Raw genomic sequence first — 16666 nt, 5'->3', positions numbered from 1 at the left:
TGTAACTTTCATATTCATTGTTAAGACACTATATTTTTATCTCTCCCACAAAATTAACCGAGGAAAAAATCTACTCCATATAATATATGGTGGAGTTTTGAACTTTTACAAGTGAAATGATCTAATATATTGCTCTACTCCAGAATAAACTTTTAAAATCAATATGGATCTGACAACAATTGAAATTTCAAATTTGAAAAGGTCTATATAACCAAATTAATAACTCTTAAAAGTAGAGTAATTAAAGTTGCTATGAAATCATTCTAACTTAATAGTTTAACTTAGATTATGTATATGTATTAAAAAAATCATTATTATTATTAATAATAATAATAATAATATAGTTAAGTACAGTAAATCAAATGAATTGTTGTAGTATTTCAAATTTGAATTCACATAATTCAGACTCATATAAATATCTATACGTACCTTTAATTTTCCACTCTAATGCAGAATTAATTAAATGGAGTTTTTATTCACATTGTATTGAATTTGTGACAACATGATTAATTAAGAGAATCAGAAACAAAATGCAAGTAATGAAATATTATATTATATTTATCGTGATGCTAGCTACTAAAATTTATATTGATTTGGATTGACAAGTCAAGCTATTTTAGTTATGAATTATAAGAAAATTCAATTAGCTAGGAGCATTTTTAGGACAAATTAGCTAGAAATTATCGATAAATTTTATAGTTAATTCCTTGTAGTTGGCAAATGGCAACTAGGTGAACTGAACAAACTTATGTGGGCAAATTCTTAGCTCTTGTTATTTTCATAAAGTAATAGTGGGTTGGGCTGCTCACAACTTTGACAATTTGAATATCTCTCAATAGGAAAAAGCAGGCTGATCCATAGCAACATTCAAATATAACCCAACAAGGAAATTAAAGAAAATACATAGAACATTATAATAAGTTTAATAAAATAATACTAATAATAATATAGTGGATACACTTGGTGAATGATTCCTCCTCCACATATATTATTGATGCTGACATGGCAACACACTATTGGTCCTCACCTCAACTTTTAATTTACTGAATAAGGTCATTACTATGCTTTTAACTTATAGGTATCAAACCCTACCAAAACTGTTATAGTCTGAGTTGTAAACCTTAAGGCCAATTGGATTGGTGGTTGACACATCATAAAGGAAAATGTGGGGTCCAATTTGGCTTTGAGTATTTTTCCATTATATGAGCTGGTAAGGGGCTCTGTCCAAGGTAGAAAATAACTAAATATGGTTAAATGGAGCATTAGCCCTAGGAAAGCAATTTGGATTTCTCATAAATAATACACTGCTTTTTAACAACTGTAAAGGTTAATAATAGAGTAATAAAATTAAAAAGTGAAAAAGGATTGTTGTGTTACATTAGACTTTAGGTCTTTGAATCTAGGCTCTTTTTTTAAATCATGATCCACTATATAAATGGCTCATTCTTGCATTGTTCAAAATGTGCTTGTAAGCTACATACAAAGAATTATTTTTTACTAACTAACAAGAGTTAGAGAATTTTGTTTATTTGTTCTGTTTAGAAGAGAATATGATGACTCATTTGGCTTTTGTATTTGGCCTCCTAGGTAAAAGAAAATACAAATATATTTATTTATTTATCATGAACACTTCCACTCTATCCCGCCAAAAATATTTCAAAATAGACGTACAAAATCCTAGCCTCGAATTCCCTACTTCTTTTCATAAAAGAAATGGTAGAGAAATTAAGGGGTTCATTTACCATTTGAAAGACTTTCACTGATATTACTAAACTATAAGATTTAGTTGTTATACGTACAAAGATATTGTGTCTATGTTATTTTATTTTCTCTTTTAGTGCATTTAATGGTTTCTTGCATGGAAATCACCTCGTTTCATTATCTTTTCCACTAAAAAACAGTCGTATTGAAACACATTTCATTTATATACATAAACATTATTGTCTAGAAATCCATTCTTGGATTTGATTTAATTTCATGTTATCCTCATTCTAAATACAATCATTAAATTGGATTTTTTTACTTTTTATATATTTTAGGCAACATTGTCTCCTTCATGGTCTACCTTGCTCCAGTGTAAGTATTTCAACCATGCAACGTCAATACTTCTTTCTTCTTCTTTTTTCGAAAATAAAAACAACGTAACGTTATGAGTTTAATTAAATATTTTGTTAATTGCAGGCCAACGTTTTATAAGATTTACAAGAAGAAATCAACAGAAGGGTTCCAATCAGTTCCTTACGTGGTTGGATTATTCAGTGCCATGCTTTGGATTTACTATGCATTTCTTAAACCTGATACAACTCTTCTCATTACCATTAACTCTGTTGGCTGTTTCATTCAAACTTTCTACATTTGCTTCTTCCTCTTTTATGCCACCAAAAAAGCCAAGGTACATATTATAACATGTATAAAAAAAATCTCGATATTGTACGTTCAAATCTTATTTAACTAACTATTGAACTTTTTTCTTCTAGATGGACACCGTGAAGCTGCTTCTTTCAATGAACGTCGTTGGTTTGGGCTTAATCATTCTGCTAACTCAGTTTTTCTCAAAAGGCTCCAACCGTGCTCAAATTGTCGGATGGATTTGCCTTATATTTTCTTTCTGCGTCTTCGTTGCACCTTTAGGTGTTCTCGTAAGTATCTGAGCCAACTTGCACACATCTTAATTATTAGAGTATTATAAATATTTTTCGTTAAATTCACATTTATTTGAATATTCTTTTTCTTTTGAATGCAGCGACAAGTTATAAGGTCCAAAAGTGTGGAGTATATGCCATTTCAACTATCATTTTTTCTGACATTAAGTGCCGTTATGTGGTTTTTCTATGGTCTACTACGCAAAGATTACAATATTGCTGTAAGTTTAAACAAAAATAAAAAAACTCAATTTTTATTTTTATTTTGTTAAAATGTCCTAATGATTTCTAATTTTATTTTTGAAATAGATACCAAACGTGCTGGGATTTAGCCTTGGAGTGATTCAAATGACTCTTTATTTGATTTACAAGAACGCAAAAAAGGTGACCAAAGAAGTGAGATTAGAAAATACAGAAACTGTTGTTGATGAAGAGCTTAAGCTTTCTGAAGAAATGCTGAAAGAGCAAATTATTGATGTTGTGAAGTTGAGTGCAATGGTGTGTTCAGAAATAATTCCAATGGTTACTGCTCATGAGCTGAAGAATGAAATTAACCTGCCTCAACTTAATGTGATTATTAATGAGGACATGATAATTAAGCCAAAGGCAATCATAGAGGTCTCCTAATTATCATGAAGTCTAGAAGCTTGGTTAATTAATTAAGTGATAATTATCTAATTAATGTTATTATGTACTTGAAAATTATTAGTCATAGGTCTGATTGTGTGTGCCTAATTAAGTTTGATTATGTCTTTATCCGTTTGATTTTATTCTAATTGTATCTAAATTCTAACGTATTAATGAATGAATCTTTCTATTCCAATATATAGTATCTTTTTTTGTTTAATTCCCATATTCCTTTTTTCTTTTCCTTTTAAACTTAAAATTACTGAATAAGGACGATTAAATGAAAAATTAAAAAACTATCTTATAACGTGCAAGTAATTAATAGTATTATACAGGTTTAATTTTTTTTACTATAAACAGAGCGGCATAAATCCGTTTCTACTTTAATTTTGTCTCTATATAGCGCTGAAGTATATGGAAATGACAACTATATAGTATTATTATTTTACGTGTTTGGCCATGCAAAAATGCCTCTATCTCTCAAGATATTTAACTACATTAAATTTAATTAAAGGGTATTTGAGGGGAAAAGAAAAACAAACAAAACAAAATATGACTCCAAAAAGATGGGAAAGTCCACTTTTGCAATTTTTCTAGTTTAACCTATATATAATATTGTAATGGGCAAATGGCGTTTAGTAGCTAGGTTACTTCAAATTGTCTTTTTTGGTCCTTCAATTAGTCCTATTATGTTTGTTGACGACAATTATTAATATCAGTTAGTTTATAGTCCTTCAAGCATGTTGTTTTCTATTATTTTAATGATATGTACCAAAAACAGTAATTAGGAGCACGCTATAGTGATTGTCAGTTACACTTTGTTCGGACGGTTGTTATATATTGTTTCATAATTGTATTGTATTGTATCATACTGTATAGTTTCAATGAATATAATTTTTGGATAGATTTTATTGCTCTTTGTCGTTACATAATGTCACATATCCATAATTTGAGTGACAAATCTACAAAAATTTGTAGGGTACGAGATAGAGCTACTATGAAAAGGTAGGGTAAATGAATAAAATAGATTTATTAAATAATAAATAAAGACAAAATGATAAGAAATATTAAGATAACAACGTAATCATACCAAATCGATCGTTACACAAAATGAGTCTTTTTGCCATTACCCTAACACTGAATTTAAACAATAGAATAAAATTTAAGTAACAATCAAGCAAACATTGTATTTATATTAACTCCAAACAAGGTGTTAGTTTCTTGTTGCTATAATAAAAAAATAAAAAAATTAAACAAAGGTACATAGTAATGCTTTTTTTACTCGTGCACTATAAATTGATTTGTGTCCTCTTCAATTTAAAATTCCTAGCAAATTCTTGATTCTTCAAATATAATAGAATTGAGAAAATAAAAAATTTAAGGTGGCGAGTTAGTGGGTTTTTTCATTCATTTCTTATTGTTGTGTTTTTACTTTATGAAAAATTATGACAATATCAATTTGCATTTTGCATTGAGACGACAACTGTTTTTTTTTAGTTTGTGGTCTAGTTTTTAAAGATAATATATAAAATAACCTATTTTGAGTTTAAAATTGCATAAGCGAAATTTAAAAAAATCAATCAAAGAATTGAATTGAAGTTAAAAGTAATGACGGACCTAAAATTTTACACAAAAATTGACAATATAAAAATATTACCAACTATTGAAATTCGTCCAACACTATTTTTTATTTGTGTGGCAAGGAGAGGGGGAGAGATTGAGTTCGGCATTCCTTTTACCTTTAAAATCGGTTAATAAAGATCTATTTTTTTAGTAATTTATTTAATTTAACAACATTATTTCAATAACTTTTACAATTTGTTAACTTCAACCATAAATTTCTTATACTTCAAAAAAAATTGATTATTTAAAATCTTCTTCTTATTGATAAAGGATGATAACATTTACATTTAATACTCTAAAATTTCACTTAGTGGAACAAAATTTAACCTATATAAAATATTAAAGTTTTCTAGGTAATTGATTCATATCCCTTATCAGCTCCATGAGTTCATATGCCTTGACAGCGGTGTGGGTCTGCCCGATCGAAAGAATCAAAGGTTCGCCTTATATATTAGACAACACAAACATCGTTGTTTACTTTAAGATTTTTAATGCAAGCTAAAAATAATATGATAATATTTCATTTATAAAAATTTACTCATACTTTAAAAACATTTCAATAAAATTAGTGATCTAAAGTCATATCTTAATAATATACTTTTAAATATATGTATACATATACATAGTAACAACAATAATTTAAAGTTTTCTTTTTTTGTTTTTATCTCTGCTACTTGTATTTAGTGTAGTATTTTTTTTAAAGAAAATATATAATCTTTAACTTCACGTAATAATATTGTTATTTATGAAAGTGTGGACTAGTTCTAGTTAATAAAATGTTAGCCATTTAGTTGCAATATACATCCTTGAATATTTTTGTAAAACCTTTATTAAGTAATATGATGATTTGAGTCATTTAATTTAAAGTCCTAAGATATTTTTGATAAAGAGTAGATGAGTATATATATTAAAGTGAACAATTAAAAAATTATTTTTTATATGGCGAAAAAATAATAAAATGGAAGAGTTGGGTCTAATAGTAATTGCTAGCAATTATTAAATCAGGGTGTTTTTTTATTGGAAAAATCGTATGAAATAGCAAATTATTAATTCAAATTAAATGTTATAGCTATAGTTTATTTTATTTGTAATTCGCAGCAAACATCCCTTTTTTTGTCATCTGGTTCGGTATACAATTAGTCATTTTCGGTATACAATTACTCATTCGGTATACAAATGTATAAAATGTGTTTGTGTTTGTGTTTGTATAAAGCGAGAGAAAACTGTATTTACAAATACAAACACGTATATTTTCGTCTTATACACTTATAATTATACAAATACAGATATTCCCCTGCCCAATTCTCTTTTGTCTTTCTCTCTTGCTCGCTTTATACAAATACAAATTATACAAATTACAATGTATAATTTATGTTGTATAAAGCGAGAGAGAGATTTGCATATAGATTTCACATATACACTTGTACAAAGAACACGTACATATACAAATTATAGCTATATGTACTCATACAATGACCAAGCCTAACTGAAACGTTTTATATACAAATTATCCAATTGTATAAATGAATTTATACAAAACTGAACAATTTGTATATAAATTGGATGTATCTAGCGAAATATACAAATCAAAAGCTCCATAGCAAATATAAAATTTGCTATGGAGCGCAATTATGCAAACTATAGCTATAACATATAAATATGATTTTTATGTTTGCTATATGTGAAAGTTGCTCTTTTTTATTTGATGTTTAATATTTACATTGAAACTCAATTAATTTTTTTAATTAAATATAAAAAATCTCAATTATTCACCACAATTCATGTTCCCAACTCAGAATACTCGTGCTTAAGAATGTTGACTTTACAAAAGTGATATTTTTTCCTTTTTTGCATATATATTCAACTTTCAGGTCAATTTGAAACCCCACTGATCTTTTTAATTACAATGGCCTAATAGCCAATAAGAACCTTAGTGACAAATTACCACAAGCTTACAAATATTATCCTAAAAATTGAACTTTACACTTGTTCTGTTGATCTCATAAATTGGCAATTAAATTGACCCTTAATGATTTTTTTCTCTATTTGTTTTACTCGTTATGTTTATTTATGGGTTTATATTCATAATATCCAATTTATGTAATACACCATCATGCGTGTTTGAATAATGATAAATATCTTGCGCGACAAATCCAGCATAACAGCACAAAAGATGACAGTGACTGCACCAAAATAGTTTGATTTTAGCTAACATTTTTAATAAAAATTATCATTAAACAATTGTTAAATATGATTAGCACTAAATTTTGTTATTTAGCTATCGAAGTTATATGTCTTCAATTCTTTTTTTTTTAGTGCATTAGTTAATTGGCGTGAAAGACATATTATTGAATATTCCTAAACTAAAAAGGAAATTTTAATGTTATACCATTCATGTAGAATCCTAAAGTAGAATAAAAGTAATTTTTTTGGTAAATTATTTTAAAATATATCTAATAATGTTGTAACAATTGTGTCACGAATAAATTAATGTGACAAGATCAAGATGACCAAATACAATTTTTCTTAATAGGAGTAGTTACAGCAGTACATATTATAACTATCATCATAACAATAACAATGCATCAATCTGAATAAATTAGTATCGATTACATGAATTTTCACCGATCATGTCTATCTCTAGCCAAAAAAATCAATTAGCATTTATGGCAGGCAAAGGAGATATAGATATAGGGTAATGTCTTTTTTCTTTCAATGAAGTCTAAATCCACTTGTTCAACCCCTTTCACATTTGTGAATAATTTATTTTTTTTCAAAAGTACTTAATGGTTTTGATATATTTCTCCCTCCAAGTGATAGCTCTTTAGTAGATGCCTAAGCCAAAAATGGAAAAATCCTTGGAGATTGAGATTCTATGTATAGTGTTCAATGACTAGAAAGCAAAAGATAATTTCAACTTGAATACAAGGCCCACTATATCATATCAATATCTCGTGCGTATATGGTGACAAAGTTTAGGAGTATATTGGATATTCTTCAAGTACAATAATGAATATGCATAGCCAATCATGTTGGTCAAATTTTATGTTAGATTTTTGCTTTAACGAAGCATGGAGCTAGTGACTAGTGTTACTATTCACAAAGAACTGATGGTTTTCAGACTTGTGTTTTGGTGGTTTTGGTGAGGTCATGATTAATTTGTTAGAACAAATTGTCTATGTTTTTATGGTCATCTCATCTAGGATTTTAAATTGTTAATAGAAATGGCAACGAATGAAATAAATTAGATATGGACGGATCAAAATGAGTTCAAGAAAAAGAATAAAATATTTGACTCGCTCATATTTAAAATGATACTTAACCGATAGATAGTATGGATACAAATTAAAAGCCAAAATAAGCTTAGAACACAGTGAAAGAATTCATGAAAAATAACGAGCGCACAAATGAGTATTGGTAATATGAATATCCGTATTATCATTTGAATATCCATTTATTTAATGCAAAATATAGATAATATTCATATTTATTCTCTTTTTTTTAAAAAGTTGCTATATCTATTAGATTGAATTGAATGGTTGCTTGATTGTTATTATTCTTTTAAAACTATTTTGCATGTTCTAGCGGGTAGAGAGAACACATTTTATGACTTAAATATGATAATAAGTTCGATGTAATATATGCATTAGTTTTGGAATCTAATAAGTTTGATGTAATATAAAATTTCGTAAACTTCAAATCATGATTATATCTCATCTCCTATATATTAGTTTTCATTTTTATACGGAGATTAACTTAACTGAAATCTTTTCTTCCTGTTAGTCTTCTATTTTTTTTTTTCTTGATTTATCGGTCCTCAAATGCCGGTATTCATATTTGTAATGGATAAATATCATAAAACACTATTTTATTTTTCAGTTCCTCATAATGCATGCATTATTTTGTGGTTAAGAATAAAAAAAACTAGAACAGATTATCTTCATCAATTAGTGCTAGATGCGTACGTAATGATACATTAATTAAGGAGTAACCGGGATGTATTAACGCCTAATCTTTACCAAAATGTTGTGGAAACTTATAGCATTATGATCAGAGTAGTCATAAAGGGGGCCGGCTAGTAGAGGAAACGTTCTCTTATGTCCACATACAAATTGTATAGTAGAAAATGATTCTTGTAAAAATGACATAAAACTAAAAGAAAAATTATAAATTAAAGATATACAAAATAAAATCTCTTGAATGGTGCATACATAGGTATACATATGTCAAGAATTATTTTGTAGATACATTTTGCATATACATATTAAATCTTGAACACTCTGATGAAATTTCTAGTTTCGCCACGATACGTTTAGTGTATACCATCCACTATGAAGATCAAGAATATTCCATCTAAATTAAATGGGATCACAGCAAGATTTCAGTTGCACTCTCTCTCACCTTTTTGACTTTGAAACATTTCCTTCTTCCACGATTGTTATATTTCTCCTAATTATAGGTATACATCTCTGTATGCTTTAGTTTTTATCTTTTCCACTTTGATATACTTTATTCATGAGATCTTCGATTTTGAAGTAGCAGTATCATATTTATTTCTCAGAATTGAGACAAAACAAGGACGGAAAAAGAGTAATACATAAGAGAAATGTGTACGTTACGATTTCTCATCTGATTTAATATTAAATTTTGTATAATGTATAGTAATTTTTATGTCATTTGATTAATTAAGTTGATTTGTGACATATATAACTCTTTGTAACAAAGTCTAATGTAGTATATTTATGTATCCATAAAAGAGTTTTAAGTTATAAACATTCAGGATCGATCTAAGCCCGCAAGATAACTTTTCTTTTCAATATTATTGTTATAGAGAAACGAATATATACCATGATAGCAGACTATCTCGCGGGTCTACGTATTACACAGAGCTTTAAGAGTTTTTTTTTTTGGTTTCTCATCCGGGGTTCGGTATCCACATTTGAGCCCGATTAAATCTGGATTCACGCCGGAAAGTCCTAGGGGATAAAACGCTCCCTAACAAAGGTGACTCCGTACCCAAGGGAGCTCGAACCCGAGACCTCTTGGTTAAGGATGAAGGAGCACTTACCACTCCACCACAATGGGTAGAGCTTTAAGAGTTGAGTTAAAAACTTAATGAAGAATGACATTGAAGAAATATCATGCTTCGGGCCGATTAGAGCTCAAAAGAATAATTAGGCATTTGATCAATGGCTAAATACAACAGTTTTATGGTATATTTTGTAGTTGATTTATTAAATGCTCCATAATTTATATTGGGAAACTTACATAAATATATTAGATTAAAAAAATATTTATCATTTACATTCTAAAGGAGTAGTCCCCTCTACTAGTTACTTCTAATCCCACTAGTAGGGTATGACGGAGTCAGAAATTTTGTTAATGGTATCCAACATTTAATATACTTATATATGAAATAATAAATCTTTGATCTATATACTTTATATATATATATATATATTACTCCCTCCGTCCCATTTTATGTGAGGTACTTTGACTCAGCACGAAGTTTAAGAAAGAAAAGAAGATTTTTAAAACTTATGGTCCAAAATGAATAATAGAAATTTGTGTGGTTGTAAATCATTTCATTAAAGGTAAAATAGATATTTTATAGTTAAATTGTTACTTAATATAGAAACGTGTCATTCTTTTTGAGACTGACTAAAAAGGAAAGTAAATCACATAAACTGAGACAGAGAAAATATAATTTTTTGACAAGGATATTCAACTGACCACCCTAAGTTAATGTGTGTCTACTCTCGCTATTAACAAATATCTACTTCCTTCTTTTGTAAGATTGGATTTTTTGGAGCAATGCACACGTCAGGGTGACGCCTCAACCCCTCCATCATTACGATAGATTTTGCCCATTCTATCAGATCATTTTTATCATACTTTCAAGATTATAAAATTCATATTTTAAATATTCTTCCAATGATATAATAATATAAAAATATTAAAAAGAATTTATATAGCGGTAATATGTCATAACTAATTAAGTTGCACAATAGTATAATTTCCAGTAAGTACTGTCAGAATTAATTCGAACCATCGCATACCATATTACATACATGGAGACCCCATATTTACAATTGATCGGATATATGTTTCAAATATACTCGACTAATGTTATGTTGTTGAATATTTATCCAATTGGGTTCTACCGCTAACTAGTCGTTAGGTAGAAAGTATTAGTTTTGATATTATTTAATCATCCCCATTGTTAGTATTTTCAATTTATTCAAAAGTATTATTCTTATATATAGTATAAGCATAACAATGTGGGATACCATTCTTATTCTTATAATAATATACTATATATTCAATACTCATTTATGTTATAATACACCCTATTCATTTAATACAGCAAATCAAACAATCACATAAAAAATAAAACTCAACATTACAAATATACATCATGATTCAGTACTATTCTTTTATACACCTTATGAAATGATCCCTAAGTTCTCTAATTTTAGTAGTTTATCAAAATTATTGTCCTACCAGTAAACACAAGGGGATCCTCCTATGATTTACTTGATACATTGAATCTAATTATGTCACTAGCATTAGGCTACACTTGATTAATTAATTAATGAATTATCAATAGGGTTCTTTTTCCTTTAATTAGGCTGCTAGAGACTTGTTCTGATTTATTTGATCGAATTGTTCGAACATACTTCATTAATATTTATCATTAGGTTGCATAATTGAAACTTTTTTTACTATTAGCATCTAATTTCATGCTGCCATCCCTATAGGTTTAGGCAAGTTCTGGAACAGCTTTAAAAATCAGCAGTTTTGGTTTCGTTTGAACTAGAAAAAAATTGGGAAATTGTCAAATATCAAAGTGGGGGAATATTAAGGTACCCTCAACGTTTAGATTAGGGACAATGTACCTTCTGGCCCTCCATCATACATTTCTAGTATATTTAAAATTATTTTGAAAGATAGAATAAAGAGTTAATAGTAAAAAAATACATCTAAATTCAGCTCATGAAAAAAGTGTTAATTTAGGTATGAAACTCGTGACAAATTTAAAATCTTGACCTACCTCGTAAAAACTCCTTCATTTACTAGGTTTTCTCAATCATTGTGGTTTGTGCTCAATCCTTTATGAAACATTCTCAAACATGTTAAAAGAGGTCTTTCGATGGAATAAATTGCATAAATCCTAAGTTTATGGGAGATGAAGTCTTGAAGATTCCGTGGCATATTCCAAAACTAGTGGTAAAAAGGTGAAAATAACCAAAAATTTATCGGAGAAGGGTCTAAAATACCCTTAAAGTATTGGAATTTGTACAAAAATACCCCTCGTTTACTTCACTTGTTCAAGTGATTGAGAGCGTAAGTGGGAACTATTATCCTTCTGGAATAGGGTGGAAGAAAAAAGCGAAAATAAATATTTAAGGCAAAAAAAAAGGATCTTAGGTGATCTAGTACATGCATTAGTGCTTAACTTGCTCTAGTTAATGCTTTGGTCTGGTAAAGGACAGACATTTAGGGGAAATTCCATAATCTTCAGTACTAATTTCATTATTTTTTGGCTTAAAATTTACAGTAATTGGAAAAGTCATTGAAATTCACAAAGTAATAATTTTGAAGAAAGGGCATATTTATGTCAACAAGCTTCAATGAGAGGTGAGGCTGGGTAGATAGGGACTATCAAAGTAGCATAAAAAGGGAGGCAGCCTGGAATGGCTCAAACTAACACTTCCTCTTTCTCTCGGGTTCAAAATTTGGGTATAGAGAAAATCCTATTAGGAGCACCACCCCAGAATGGGTCTTGCAATGCACATTCCGAATTTAATCAAAGCTTAATTTACACACAGACACCAGGTGGAAAATGGCGCTTGTGTGTATTACTGATGAAAAAAAAAAAGGCAGATTGGCCATAAAGGACTGCAGCTAAGCTACTTCTACAACTTAGGGTTAACTAAAGAGAATTTTTTGTTGATGATTGAAAATGATAGTTACAGCGGCGTTTTTTTTTTATACCAATTCTCATCTGAATATGGACAAAAAAGCATAACTTGAGATAATGATAACTGTGGGACAAATTATAAATACCAAACGTAATCATTTAACTTCAATAGACTGAATTAATAAAACAGAAACATGTTCCAGGAGCTATTTATAACTAACTTAACCATCTCCAGAATAAAAATATCACCATGTACTCCTCTCCCAACGTCACATACAAGCTCCTCGCAAAGCAGCAGCCATTTCAATTAATATAGTTGCCACTATTGAGTTATTCTTTTAGATCTAATCAACTAAACAAAAAGAAACTTCAAACAGGAAAACGTAGCCAAACAAAACAATAGAAAGTAAAAATAAGGATTATTTCTTGATATTGCAATTTTGCAACAGAGAACCAGTCAACAATTAATTGCCGAAGGTTACGTGCTGCTGTTTTACAAACAAAAGGGGTAGATTCTCCGTAATCCAATAAATTAAGGTGGTGAAACAAAATCACCTCAGCAAATCACAGACTACGTCCATTAATTGTTCCAAAATTGCTGCAAACACTTGTTTATAAACCAATTGAGCTTGAATGGCATACAAAACTAGCCCCTCTCGTAAACCCAAATTCAAAGTAGACCATGCATCATAGAATGACCAAAACACTAAGGGTGCCTCCCCGGTAACAAATTCCCAGAACTCCACGAGTTAACCAGGACACAGCGCATACCGCTGCACAAGAATGAACGGAGCACAAGACACGAAGCACCAAGAGCATAACAAAGTTCTGAAATCAGTCATAATGAATGTTGAAAGTGCATATCAACATAGAGATGCCCAATCTGGATGTGGACATTCATATATCCAGTCAGGTCCTGAATATTTTACACAATGCAGCCATAGACCCTCTTCATTTCCCTCATACCTGCATTTTGAAATAACAAGGGGCATCAAGCCAGATATGAGAAAGGCTTCCACAACCAAGAGCAAGCTCACAAGTTATACTTTTTTCAACTGAAACAACCACCAGACTAGTCTAGTCACAATTCACAATATAGCCCCTCAAAAACCCAAACCGAGGGGTAACCCACCAGCTTACCAACCATATAGTCATAAAAGAAAACAAGATCTTAGATGAGCAAACAAAGAAAATTTGTCTGGAAAATACTCAGTAAATATAGGCTAGCTAAAGCGCACTAGTAATTTTACACTCAGTACCAGTAAGCATGTCAGTGTTTTGATGATTTTCTGGTGCCAAGATGACCTTGAACTATTGGAACATAGGATATTTAACATTTCTGCCTACATTTTTCATAGCAAACAGTTGGTATACTGATCTTGGTGGGCATTATAGTCATCTCAAATTCTTTTGTCTAACTTTTACTCTATTTTGAAAGTGGTTTGTGCTTCATCTTCGGGTTTAGGATAAGATGGCTTCTGACTAAATTATATTGTTCTTGATCACACAGTGAGAAAGGAAGAGCTGTTACCTTAAGTTTGAGCATCTGGCTAGAAGCAGAGGGATTCATAGAAAGGGTACAACAATGGTGTTGTTCCCTTCAGTGAAAAACAACCAAGATGTTGTGTTAGCCAAGAACATGAAATTTTTTAAATGCAAACAAAAGGTGGATATTAGTTGTTCTGAGAATCGTAAGAAAGAAAATCCATTATTTTGGATGAGCTCATAGGTCTAAATGGCATAGGCATAGCAGAAGAGAGAGCGGGCATTGTGGAACAATTGGCTTAAGTAGCAAACCTGGATATAGCTAAGAAGGAAGATGTCTCCTGGCTTTCAGACATCAAGGTATTTTATGGTTTAAAATATTCACAATAGACGTACCCTCCAAATACCCCCTCCTTAAGCAAATTTCTATGTTTCAATAGTACCAGGTCAAACCGAATCCAAATACCGTTAAGAGGACTAACAGGTTCACTTGTCAAAATTAAAGGGTCACCACAGACCCTCGACCTGTATGGACAGTAACTCTAAGGTTAAATGTGCACTCAAGAATGGAACTGTCAAGAATTATGCAATACAGAGACCATCCTTACCCTTTCGGAGCAAGATTTGGACAATTTGTACACATAGGATCAATGCTGAAATCTTCATTAGAGTCATTTGCCATGTCACTAGTTCGAGAGATGAGATCTGGAGGAGAACATGATTTTGCTGCAGCTCTATCTGCGCTCAATCCTTGAGCAGAGCGACTAGACACGAATTCAGACAGGTAGAGCATATCATTGGCTATGGGATGACCTGTATATTGCAGATGCACACGTATCTGTTGCGAAGAAACTTTCATTAGGTATAACAAGCTAATTATCCTTATAGAGAGAGAATTTCCACTGCTCGAACCAACACGAAGACAATTTCCAGAAACCGCATTCACTAGAAATGCCTAAACCAGAGAATATATTAAAAAGAAATGGCCATTAAAATGGACAAAAGGTACCTTATTTTGAAGGAATAAATCATTTGAATAAGCAATTTAACAAAAAATGATATCTATTACACGCTAATTATGGATTATGAAAAAATAAATAAAAATTAAGAGCTAGAATGATAAGCAGAGGTATAACTCAAGCAAAAAGGTTATTCAACTCAAAAAATATAAAAATAAAGAGCAAAGAGATGTTCAACAAAATGCAGAAAGGTGTCTCTTTTGAATTAGTTGAGGAAAGATTGAAGAATGGACAAAAATGATACGAGAAAATTGTCAAATTCACATTTTAATTACCTGATGTGTCCTGCCAGTCACGGGTTCGCACAAAACGATGCTTTGCTTCCCATTGGTACTAATCCTTGTAAATTTTGTACAGGCGGCCTTCCCCTTCAGTGAAGCAGTACTACTTCCCTGGTTGTCCCCCACCTACTAGTATGATTTGCCCAAGATTACTAGCAAGTAAAAATATCAAACAAGAAACAGAAAGCAGCATAACAAAGTCTGTTCTCCAAATCCCAAAGCACAATCAAATGGTTGAAAAACTTCGCACAGCAAATCATTCAGCGACACAATTACAAGAAAAAGGAAAATTAATTGTTGATTTACGTCCAGCCCTGCATTGAAATTTTGATCTCCACAGGTGGATGAGTTGGAACATGATCTCCCCACCCAATGAAAAAGGACAAAAACATTTCTCAACTACAATCTTGGTGGTTCAGCATATCTGATGCAACAGTAGAAACTGAGTTGCTGCTAGTAGGAACAAATGCAGAGGTAAAGATTTGCAAGATAAGAATATCAATTGATTTAGGCTCCAAAATGACAAAGCAAACTTCAAATAGCAACAAAATTACAGAAGCAAAAATAATCCCAGAAGTCAGAACTAAATAACAGTTCATAAAAGCTAAGAAGAGAAACAAATGATGTGTATTCATTTGGGCAGAAACCTACACAATCATATTTTGTCTTCTAAAATGTTGTTCTGGTCTCAGCTTTTAACTTTCCTGGACTTTGTGATAGAAACTGGTGGAAAAGCCATGTGTAAGAATAAGCAAATCAGCCAGGTTAGTATTGTGGATAAATATAATTGGTCTTATCATTTAGTGATAGACTAAGAGTAAGGAATTTAAGGATGGAAAATATAGGGGCCAAAACGAATCCTTCAAAGTTTTCTAGAAACTAGCTACCGTAAAATTCAATCACTATGTTGCGTTACTTACAACAAGAAAATCCAATAACTTTGCAAGCGTCAAATCTCTATAAAGCAGAGAAAATCTTCTCTTTATAACTTTTTGGTACTAAAATCCTTCCGTCTGCCTGCCCAATTGGTAGCCACCAAACAGGAAGTTGGGGGATGATGCGGGG

General features: G+C 30.6%; 2 protein-coding genes across 3 annotated transcripts in view; one reads left to right on the top strand and one right to left on the bottom strand.

Annotated features, from left to right (window-relative positions):
* Nucleotides 1-1505: 1505 nt before the first annotated feature.
* On the top strand, nucleotides 1506-3286 carry LOC102599809 (bidirectional sugar transporter SWEET14-like). Its single transcript, XM_006347570.1, has 6 exons — nucleotides 1506-1587; nucleotides 2040-2076; nucleotides 2182-2392; nucleotides 2478-2639; nucleotides 2744-2863; nucleotides 2952-3286. The coding sequence occupies exons 1-6, from the start codon at nucleotides 1551-1553 to the stop codon at nucleotides 3267-3269; spliced, it is 885 nt and encodes a 294-aa protein (XP_006347632.1). The 5' UTR covers nucleotides 1506-1550; the 3' UTR covers nucleotides 3270-3286.
* A 9930-nt stretch (nucleotides 3287-13216) lies between these two features.
* LOC102599479 (RNA pseudouridine synthase 7) overlaps nucleotides 13217-16666 on the bottom strand; it is a 10518-nt gene continuing 7068 nt past the window's right edge. The window contains exons 10-13 of one of the 2 annotated variants that reach the window (XR_001473473.1): nucleotides 15596-15727; nucleotides 14910-15139; nucleotides 14348-14826; nucleotides 13701-13782 (exon numbers count right to left, since the gene is read on the bottom strand). Coding sequence is in view for 1 of the 2 variants with exons in the window: in XM_006347569.2 (XP_006347631.1) it covers nucleotides 13680-13782; nucleotides 14910-15139; nucleotides 15596-15727 (465 nt within the window). In the remaining variant the exon portion in view is untranslated. Of the gene's footprint in view, nucleotides 13783-14347; nucleotides 14827-14909; nucleotides 15140-15595; nucleotides 15728-16666 lie in introns of both variants that reach the window. The other variant, XM_006347569.2, reaches the window with a different exon arrangement.

Source organism: Solanum tuberosum, unplaced genomic scaffold (genome assembly GCF_000226075.1).
Source record: "Solanum tuberosum cultivar DM 1-3 516 R44 unplaced genomic scaffold, SolTub_3.0 scf00093, whole genome shotgun sequence".
Taxonomy (NCBI): domain Eukaryota; kingdom Viridiplantae; phylum Streptophyta; class Magnoliopsida; order Solanales; family Solanaceae; genus Solanum; species Solanum tuberosum.
Note: the sequence above shows the minus strand (reverse complement) of the source record. Positions and strands in the feature narration are given on the sequence as shown.

What these genes read in the sequence shown, in the direction of transcription:
- LOC102599809 (XM_006347570.1), top strand. Translation starts at nt 1,551, where the DNA reads ATGATGACTCATTTGGCTTTTGTATTTGGCCTCCTAG. An exon ending in ATGGTCTACCTTGCTCCAGT is followed by an intron (nt 2,077 to 2,181) that starts GTAAGTATTTCA and finishes TGTTAATTGCAG; the next exon opens with GCCAACGTTTTATAAGATTT. An exon ending in TTGCACCTTTAGGTGTTCTC is followed by an intron (nt 2,640 to 2,743) that starts GTAAGTATCTGA and finishes TTTTGAATGCAG; the next exon opens with CGACAAGTTATAAGGTCCAA.